A 10,692-nucleotide genomic window follows, 5' to 3' on the forward strand; every position below is an offset into this window, starting at 1 on the left:
TGAGTCTTCTCTTTTTTTTTGGGTTCTTTTGTTTTGCGCTTTTGCCGAGCGAAAAAGAATGTATTAAATATTTGCACAGCAGCAGCAGCAAAAGCCACAGAGCAATTTCTGATAAAGCACTGTGTGTGTATTTGGGGTTCTCTCTTTTTCCCGCATTATCTTTGCCGCTTTCAAATTGTTTTGGCAAACAAAGTCAATCAGAAGTTTGTTGTCGAACTAGCGCGTTTCGATGGGGAGCAACAAAGCGATTCCCACTAAGCTATCGCCCCTCTCTATGTACATTCTCCTACTGAGATTAGATAAGATGGTTTCCAAAGTTTAGATCAATTTCCAAAATTTTAAGTTTAATGTTCTAGTATAATATTTAAGAAACTTATTTATAAAGCTTAATTATGATATTATAAGGATACAATATTGAACATTTAACAATTTTATTAATGTGCGACAAATTAATAAGCAATGAAATCCAATACTGCAACTTGCATTCAAACACATCCCCACTTTCGCTCTGTGCATTATATCTCTGCCTTTCTTATCGCTGTGTTTGGTCATTGAAAGTGCAAGGCGTAGACGTCGCTGCACGCATTTTATTTCCCAACCTCCAGAACGCACATTTATTATGCATTTAACGTTCCCCGCTGACGACTGCAACTATCCAGCCCTTTTCGCCATTTAAGATTCGCTTTCGCTTCCCCTTTTATTTCAGCGCACTCTGTAGAATTTCCATATTGTTTGTCAACCGATGATTGCATCCAGGCTCGGTTTCGGTTTCGCTCCCTGAATCGGTCTCTAAATCGGACTCGGAGTTGGAGTTGGAGGCGATCAACAGCTCTGTATGCAGTCTGCATGCAAATGCTGCAGCTCGCATCGGGGCACACTGTAAAAAGTGGGGGTGTCTTAGTATGGTATGATGTCTTAGTATAGCCAGAAAACTATTTATATAAATATTTCAATTTGGAGATTTCAACAAACAAAATGTTTCGAAAAGATTATTACGTATACGCATAGAGGGCCATCTACATTTCCCTTATAAGGCTTTTGTGAAACAGAAGATTATATCAACAAATAATTCAAAATTAAATACAGAAACCTAAAGATTAGTAGATTTGAATAACATGTTAGGGAATGTAAAATTGGATTTTATAATTAATTATTTTCAGTGCATGTCCTGTGCAGGGCAAGGGACAGAGACGGGAGCCGGACAGAGCAGGGCCCGGAGATATCGTCAGGCAGTTCAATCACATTGCACAAAAGTTCGAGGTCAGTTATAAAAATAAAATTATATTCCCTCGCCTCGCGCGCCCCCTTGCTCCCTCTCTGCTTTTTTCAGCGAGCTCTTGGATGGGATTGGAATTGGATTGGGTTTTGTTTTACATTAATTTCTGTTTGAATGCGACAAAATGGGCTTCTTTGTCTTTGGCTGACTGGGCAGGATCGGCATAATGGGATAATGGGGTTGCTGTACGCAGCTCCTGCTCCTGCTTCTGCTGCTGCTCCTGCTTCCCGGCCCGTCGTGGGATAGGGATAGGCACAAAGGGCATTGTTCGGGGACATTGCGGGTCACTCGAGTGGAAGTAGGCCACTGGAGTTCCTTGTAACTTGAGCACCGTCCGATCGGCATCTCCGATGCAATTGTGTAATACGAGCCAGTAATGGGCCGCAGGGCAATGACTCCTGGCCCAAGGATAATGGGGTCGCGAAACAGGAGCTGTGCGGAAATCAATCCCTTGCAACGGCATATAATACTAATAAACGCTCAGTATGTAATCAAATTGATCCCATTAAAATAAATATTTATATCTTATAAATAACAGCTTCATAGTATTACAAAAATTAACCATTTTGCTTAAGACATTTATAAAAAATATTTAAAATAAATACATTTAGGTCCTAACTTTGTAAAATCTGTTTATTATAGGTTACTAATTTTGATTTTTAGTTTTTGGTTAACAATTTTCCCCGAATAATAACAATATATATTTACCCAAATGAATGTTAAACACAGCCTGGGGAATTCATATCCATTCATATACAGGGAGCCGGCTCTTTTCTAAGCCGGCCAAACGGAGCAGCTAGTGTTTTTGCCCAAAACCCAGACAGTCGCTGACCGGTGGAATGCTGTTGAACTTAATTTCGGCTGGCCGTACCGCAATGAAATGAAATTTCGACCGTTTCCAGAGAATTCGTGCCACAGATTTTGGCGCGGCGCGACCACGGCCGATCCCCAAAAGAGACCAAAACCGAAAGACCAGAGCCAAACTAGTTGGACGGGCTGCCCCCCTGCGCACTCGGATGTGCCGATCCCGATGCGATCCCGATCCCAAGGATCCCAGACGCAGGTTCATTAACTTGTTTGCCCCGCCGCGTGGTGGCTGCCTTATTTTTTGGGGCCGTCGTCGACGTCGAAGTCTCGCTTTCCAGGCACTCAGCATTCAGCATCAGCATCCGCGACGAGACAATAATGATCTTCGCTGGAATCGCGAGCCCCTTCACCAGCCAGAGCTCCCCCCTGAAAAGATCCTCCTCGCCGGTGGTGGTGGTGACTTAATTGCCGCACCCAAATGGCTGAGCTGGACTAGGGATTAGCGCGAAAAGTATTCGATTCCCAAGATTCTCTAGGGTATATTGTTTTCAAGGAGAGTCAGGGTAAAGCCTTATCATTAGTGGAGGTTTTAGGACTTTACAGTCTAAAGTCGAAGAATAAAACCATCACAGTAATATCTACCATATAAGTGTGTTTATATAATATAAAAAAAAGGTTTAAAAAAAAAAATAAAATTAAAAACCCATTTAAATATTACATTTTTCGGATGCCAACCCCTTTAAGATCGTATTAAAGGTTGTGTAAAATTCGAAGCCCTTAAATAGCCAGTTTGTTCTTAGCTCCGCTTTCTTTCGACGAAAAACCAGTTTGAGTTCCTACTCCGATCGAAATGCAGATGGCAGAACGGGCCCAGCCCTATGATCCTTGTGACATTTGCTCATTTTTCACTGTCGCAACTCGCTCGCCGATAAAGTGGAGCATATTGTACTAGCCCCTGATTAATATGAGTTGTGGCCTGATATCGCTGCAGCCTTGGCCGAAGTCGTTTACTTAGTGAATCACTTGGCCTTCCACTTATGGGATGTGACTAAGCAGGCCCTGTATGACTAAACCGGGGATGGTTAAAGATGTTACAGCTGAGGAGTATAGATCCAAAAGGATGATCATACAGAAATAAATCCAAAGTCCTCAGTCCAAGGTTACATTTTGAAACTTTGACGTGAAATAGTTTCTTACAAGTACTTTTGATTGGTCATTTAAACATAATCGGAATTGTAAAAAAATATGCTTAAAATTCCAACACCTTATTAAAATTCACTCTAACCATCCCACATTCCGTTAATGACTTTCAAAATTTAAAATCAAAATGTCTCGAGCACAGAATGACCCTTGATGAATGTCCAAATTGATAAGACGCTGATTCAATGCTTTAAAATTTAACAAAATAAAAATACAAATAAACCAAAAAATAAAATAAAATACTTTTGGGGGATCTCACTAGAAACCCTAGAAGCGAGAGCACCTCTGCAGCACCGATCGTACGTCCTTGGTGAAGCGCAAAGCATCCAGAAAGGGTAGCAAATTGATCAGCTCTTCATCTCGACTGCCGATTCGATAGGACTTGATGTGAATGGAGTTTCCGGCATTGAAACTGCACTCGGTGCTTGAGTTGTCCAGGAGCAGGACATTGGACAAATCCGGGGAGGCCAGCGTTACGTACTTGGCCCTAAAACCGAACACATCTATGCAGTCCTGGCGGTACAGGCGCTTCGTCAGGATGCCCCGTCCCCTGTCCAAAAAGTCCAGGATCGGGCAGGCGTAGGCCTCTACTCCGGCCGTGAAGACAGTCAGGTCGTACCACTTGGATACACGGTCCAGAAAGTGATCCAAGTAGGGTCGCTTGTAGACAAAGACGGTGGCGTTGTACTCCGGCAAGAAGAACTCAAAGTCGTGTGGAACAGTGGGCTGTTTCTTCGGGTCTTGGCCATGCCTCTTCATCCACGATGTCATAAGGGTCTCGTCCATGTCCAGAACCAGGGTCTTCTTGGCCACCAGATTCAGTCGGCGCTTGGAAACGGGTGTCAGGCGATCCTCCCTGGGATAAATAATGGGCGTGTAGTCCGCATAGACCTTGTAGATCTTCCCCAGAAAGAGACGCACTGGGGGCACCACCACGCAGATCATGCTCATCACCAGACCCATGGAGGCCGCGCCAAAGAAGCTAAATGGATGCGGGGATAGTGATATGTGGGTATGACAGGCATCCACCATTACTTACTAAACCAAAAGGGAGTCACCTTTGAGCGGCATCGTCAGGAGACTTAATAAATTTTATAGGTAAAATCCAAACTAAATTATTAAAACAAAATAATAACAATAAAATGCACAGGGTGTAGTAAAACTGACATGAAAATTTATATGAAATGAAAAGGGAGAAACGAGAAAACGACATTGATCGTAGGGAGTTTGCTTGTAGAGTGACTCAAAAAGAATATAAGTTGATTGCTACCTGATTGATTAAACACTGAAATTAAAGGGTTTATAAAAATGCAAAGAAATTAAAACAAAAGTGCATGCTTCAGATATATAAATCAATAATATAACATTTTTCTTCAAACGCATTAGCACTATTTTAATTGTTCAATAAGATAAAAAAGATAATTTCAAAATGTGGTTCCATAATAGATAAACATAGACAGCTATTGCCTTACCTTATAAGGCAATAAAAGCAACGATAATGATATGAAACCACTGATAAGGAATGTATCACCTCATATTTGAACATCTTCGATTCACGGCTCGTCAGCAAAAGATACTTTGAAACTGGTTAGAAAACTGGAATATCATGACAGTTTTAAAATAATTCTATTAAATTTACCTGATGACTTGAACATTGAAAGATCCAAAAAAGAGATAGACCGCTAAAATTGCGTATACGACACGACTGGCAGCCCACACCAACTGGTTTGAAGAGCACCATTAATCAATTTCGATGCGCTGTATGCAATTTTCTTCCTGCATGGATGTTATTAATCAACTTATTGAAGATACCATATAATTTTCTGGCCGTGTGGAAATTCGAAGAACTCGTCTGGCCTGCAATTCCACTTACAGTGGGTGTTAAACGATCGTGCGTACGTGCGGGGGTGTTTTGTTTTTCGTTTTCCTGGGGGGAGTAGCGATATAAACAGCCATGAAATGCACTGCCAGCGATGACGCACAAAGAGGAGGTTGCCTCGGGATCGGCATGGAAATCGGGGTATTTTGTATATGCATATGCTGCACTGACGGAAGTTCGCCGGCGATGTCACTCGTGTAAAATATTGCACTGGCCTTGGGAGCAGCACGCACAATGTGACTGCGCCGTCAAGACGATTAACAGCAGAGCAGCAAAAAGCGAGATCAGCGCAGGCTGGGCAAAAAGTAGTAATAAAACCGCTGCAGCAACTGCAACTGTGGCCATGAAGCCGGCGGCGTCATCCAGAAGGAGCACCATATTGTGCGCATCTGGAGGTCGCCTGCACGCGATTGGGATGGAATGCTTCGGGAGAAAATTAATTAAATATAAGAAAAATATTTTCAGTCCCTTTGCACATTTAACTGACGGCTTAAAAAACCATACAGAAAAATATATTTATTATTAAAAAATATTTTATTAAATTGTATGATTTCATTTATTTGAATTTATGGGTAAATATTAATTTCATATTATGGCTCTTAAAAATAAAAAAAAAATGTAGAGAATAGAAATCTTTTAAAAATTTGCAGAAAAGTATGCTTTAAAATTTGTTTGATACTGTAGTAAAGTATTATGTTGTTGCTTTAATATAAATTGTTTTTTATCTATAATAATAACAACAGAAACAACATAAAAAATGTCAAATTTTAGTAATATCAATTAAGAAGAAAATATAGTAAGTAGCCATAAAAATCTTCTCAGTCAGGGTCCACCCCAATGGATCATCCCACTTATTAGGTTTTTTGCTTCGGCCAGGACCCGAGGTCCCGAGGCTTGCGTTTTTTGCGGTTGGCTGTGGCGTCTGCTGGGTGTCAACATTTAACCGCATGTTGTGCGGCTGCCACAACTGCAGTTCCCCAATTCTCGCAAAAGATGCGGACAAACAAAGGGGTGAAATTAACTTCTGAGTCGGCTCAGGAGCAGAAGGATGGGGAGTGTTTAGCACCCGCATTCAGGCACATGTTCGGTATGTCTTGTCGTGCGACATTCGTACAGTCGCCGAGTCAATCAGACCGGAAAATATGCAGAAATTCCAATGTCTTTTGTCATTTCGCAAGCCAGTCGTGGCTACTTTGTTATAATTTCTATTTCCCCATTTTAGTAAATCGAACTGGCAAGAAAACAGTTGGTACAGAGAAAAAGTCGGCTTACTTTTGCCATTGCTTGTAGAGTTTAAAGATTTTTAAATGAGACTATGTCTTCAATCTTAGTTCTTACATAAAATATAATTCCATACATATAAAGGTGTCTAAAAGTATGCAGTGAAATAAAGAACCGAAAATGTTATAACAAAAAATTTTTGAAGTATACTTTTAGACGCATTTTAAAGTGATTTTAAGATAGTTTTAAATTTAAACCAAAATTTTAATAATAAGTAATAATAAATAAAAAAGCACTTCCATTTCCAAATTCCTTAAGATTCGTTGACCTTTAAAACACTTTGCTTTCAATGCTTTCCTTGTACTTTATTTCCGTAGAACTTTGTACCCCCTTTGTGAATTTATTTCCCAAATTAAGGCTGGCATTTTTATGGGAGAAATTAGCGGTAAAGGGGCCATTTTCGCCGCGGTGTACGCTTATCACACCGCTTATCTCACCTGGCGACTGCGCGAGAACCTGTAAACGCCACTTTGACAGCCAGCTTTTTGGATTCCACATTTGACGTGTGTTAAATTAGCATTAAACAATAATTTCGTGCCTGTTTTTTCGGCTAAGCTGCTGCTGTTTTTGTTGTTGCTGCTGTGGTGAATGCAAAATAAATTGCGCACAAAGTTTAATCACTTTGACTTTGCACAACACACAGGCAATGCCGAAAAATAAAAACGCACAACAAAAGATTCTTCGCACACACACAGATAGAGGGAGCACAATATCGGCAGCAGCAGCGTAAACAAAAACAACGACAACAAGCCGAGTGGACAGTGCAAAATGTGTATAAAAAATAAAAAATAATAAAAATAAAAATACACAAGGCGAAGGCGACGATGGCAGCCGGAGGAGCGAGCGAGATGGCCACAGAGTCAACAACCTCAGTGCATTACTCACTTTTAAAGACCGTGTGTGTCCTTCAACAAAAACTTTATCTCCGTCTCTCACTCGCTCCACGTATCTCCCTCTACTCTGTCTTCTCTCCCGCTCTCTCTCTCAGCTCGCTTCGTTTTTTACATTTTATAATTAAACAATTTTGCAGTCGTACCGCCCCCGCTGCCCCGCAGCCGCATGCGGCCCTTCGTCATCTTTTTCTGGACAAACAGAAACCCGAAAAATAAAGCCCGCTGCACGAAGAGAAATAAGATCTTAATAATAATGTATCATCAATAGAAATATTGTCAATATGTACACCGATCCTAAAAAGATCTTCAGTTTTGTAAAATATTTATCGATTTCGCAATATTGCCGATATCTACACCGATTTTAAAGGAACTTCACTTAAAATAAATCAGAATTTATAATATTGTCCTAAAGTCCTTTCCTTGAAACCTTTTCCATGTTGGTTCTGTTATAAAGCTTTAAAAACTAAACCATATTGTTAGTATAACCAAAATATATTTTTCTATAAAGAATAAGTTATTTTTATTTTTACATTTGTTAGTGATAAAAAGGATGGTTTCTTTTTAATTTTTAAAATAAATCACTACATATCTGGCACCACATCATCCTTTATCATAACTCTTTTTCGCCGAGTGCCCTTGTTTTTGATCTTCTTATGCTGGTTCTTGCTCCTGAAGCTTTGCACAAGTGTGCAGAAGACAGTCTTCTATCTCCACTTTATCGATGGGGCTTCGGAAACTTTGTCGATTCCGCTGCTGCGCATTTCGGCGAGATGAGAGATGAATAAACTGTTGTGCGCTTGCGTGACCTGTTCGCCATCTCAGTTGCTCCTCCGTCGCCTCCTGGCCGAGCCCTCCTCCCCCACGCAGGGGAAAGAGACAGAGCTAGTGCCACATCCGCCCTGCATGAGTGTGCGCTCGCTTGTGAGCTGAATGTCATTGACTGCAATTTGTTAGCAAAATATTTCAACTGATAAATAAAATCTACACGAAGCCAATGAACCCGACTCTCTACAATCGCCACCCGAAATTGCAATTTGCGGCCCCATTTGTGTGCAACAGAGATAGCAGCCGGCTATCTCACTCACTCTCCCACAAGGTCAGGGGCGGAATTCGAAGGGGTTGCCAGAACGCGAATTCTTGAGCATCCCTGAAATGTTAAGTCCTATAACAGAGCCTCTAACAAGCCGATAAATCTCGAACAAGAACAAATCTAACTAGAGTTGCTTTTACTTTAGTTATAATAATTATAATATAAAAAAAAATGTTCTTGCTATCTACCTCTGAGCACGAGCACAGGTTGGCAGTGCCATAAACAAAGAGTTCCTTTTGTTTGTTGATTCGATTTTCGTTCGACGTTCTTTACTTTTTTGCAAATTGTATTTTTATTTTTAAATAAACAAGCCGAGTTCATTGCATCCGCCAGAATAAGAATACAACAAATACGAAAAAGGCACTCGACGACCAACAAAAGGCGCAAAAAAGCAGGAACGTCGACTGATATACACGGCGTATAATTAACGGCTGCGCGTGTATGGAGGGTTCAAGTTAATTTATCAATTCTTGCTTTTTCGGGACCCGACAATACTTGCATTTAAGTAGGCTGAGTGGCAGCCCAGTCATAATATCGATGGTGTGTATATGGAATCGATCAACTGATTAATTGCAGCTGTGCAATCTTGGAATTCGGGGCTTATGTTACCTGTATGTCTGGTGACATAATTTTGGGCTACTGATGATATCAGGTGGGACATTCTTAAAAACTAACCTGTACATGATGGCCTCCTTACAGAAGATACAAAGATACTTTGCCCTAGTTCTCACCCAATAATTGGGTGAATAAAGTGAATTCTTCCCTAGTGAACTAGCAAATCATGATTGCAGTTCATCCGTTGTTGAAAAAACCCATCCCCTCAAGTGTGAACGACTAGGTCTTCCGCTCATCTGGTGCATTCATCAGATGGTGCCATATTCCCTCGCAGAGCATTGAATGTCAGCGGCGATCGGCGGTCGGATTACACCAAAGTCGGTCAATAACTTCGGGCCCCTGCACAAAGCGTTTAAGTGACCACAAGTGATCAAGATGTTCCTGTTGTCGCCCACTCCCCTGCGAGCTGGTCCCGAGCCTTGGATGCCACGCTATTTCAGTTGACCGGTTTAATGACTCGGACTTAATTTGCGCCCTCGGAGAGGGGAAAGTGGCCGGCGAGAAATGCAAGCCGAAAAATATGCGAAACAACAAGGCAGACAACACCCAGCGGCAAAAACTCGGCCTGCAGAGAAGGAGACAGCGGCAGCGACGCGTCTGGGGGCTTACAGTGGGGGTCGAAATCGTAGAAACTTTTCAGAAAGAAAGTGGGCCTGATGCTCAACTTAAGAAAAGGCAACGAAATGAAAATTTCAATAAAAATAGTTTCATGAGATATCCGTTTTGATTGAGATTAGTTTTGGGCCTAAAGTTAAGACCCATCTGAATATAAAAAAATTTCTTACAAGCAGTGATAGTCCTTTTTTGTAGCACATCTTTTTTAGTTACATGTATTTCTGTTCCAGCCGAATATAAATGTTTCCTTGCCATAATCTTAAAGGTCATTGTATTTTAGGAACAGGGGATAATTACGTATAAGTTTAAGTTTAAGATTAAAACATTATTTAAATTTAAATTTTAAAGCATTGGCGTACTATGTAAATTTAAAAAATATCAAAAGAAAAAGTATTATTATATTTTAAATAAGTATCGAAACTATTTTAAATTTTTCTCTTAAGCTTAGGATTTAGGTCTTTTAAAAACCACATTTATGTATCTTATCTACTTATCATAAGTAAGTATAGCGCTTTAAATAAAATTTATACATTTTAAAAAATAAAGAAAAGCGATTGCACTGTGTAAGAACTTAGCATAAAATTAAAGTTTTATAATCATTTTTACTTTTGAAAATAATAAAATACTTTTGAAAACAAAATCAAAAACTAAAATTGTTTTCTTTATACAAGAAATTAAAACTTTAAAACGATAAAGTTATTTTTACTTTTGAAAATAATAAAATACTTTTGAAAACGAAATCAAAAATTAAAATTGTTTTCTTTATACAAAATCAGTTAGTATATTTCTTTTTAAGGATCCTTAAGTTTGAGTGAGAGTCTTAAGATCTTGACCGCCAGTGCGGATGGAGGCGATCTGCTTGTGTGTGTGTGAGCGCTCGGGGAGGGGGAAGGAGTGGGCGGTGCAGTCTGCAGGAAGCGCCCCAAAGGCGGCCGTGTGTGTGCGAGTGGGTCGCCCAAAAGGAAAACAAAGGGTGCGCGAGTATGGGTGTAAGTGGAGCCCCGAAAAGAACGCTGCTCGCGCATGTATGTGTGCG

General features: G+C 40.4%; 2 protein-coding genes across 2 annotated transcripts; one reads left to right on the top strand and one right to left on the bottom strand.

Moving 5' to 3' along the window:
* Positions 1–3,464: 3,464 nt before the first annotated feature.
* Positions 3,465–4,940, bottom strand: LOC108034691 (CTD nuclear envelope phosphatase 1 homolog). The gene is made up of 3 exons (XM_017109632.2): positions 4,923–4,940; positions 4,323–4,393; positions 3,465–4,265 (listed from the first exon to the last, which is right to left on the bottom strand). Exons 2-3 carry the CDS (start codon positions 4,352–4,354, stop codon positions 3,551–3,553), a joined length of 747 nt encoding a protein of 248 aa, XP_016965121.1. The 5' UTR covers positions 4,355–4,393; positions 4,923–4,940; the 3' UTR covers positions 3,465–3,550.
* A 4,531-nt stretch (positions 4,941–9,471) lies between these two features.
* On the top strand, positions 9,472–9,939 carry LOC108034407 (uncharacterized). Its single transcript, XM_050885963.1, has one exon. The coding sequence runs from the start codon at positions 9,562–9,564 to the stop codon at positions 9,766–9,768; it is 207 nt and encodes a 68-aa protein (XP_050741920.1). The 5' UTR covers positions 9,472–9,561; the 3' UTR covers positions 9,769–9,939.
* The last annotated feature ends 753 nt before the right edge of the window (positions 9,940–10,692 follow it).

The sequence above is a fragment of the Drosophila biarmipes genome, chromosome 3L, assembly GCF_025231255.1.
Source record: "Drosophila biarmipes strain raj3 chromosome 3L, RU_DBia_V1.1, whole genome shotgun sequence".
In the NCBI taxonomy this organism is placed as follows: Eukaryota; Metazoa; Arthropoda; class Insecta; order Diptera; family Drosophilidae; genus Drosophila; species Drosophila biarmipes.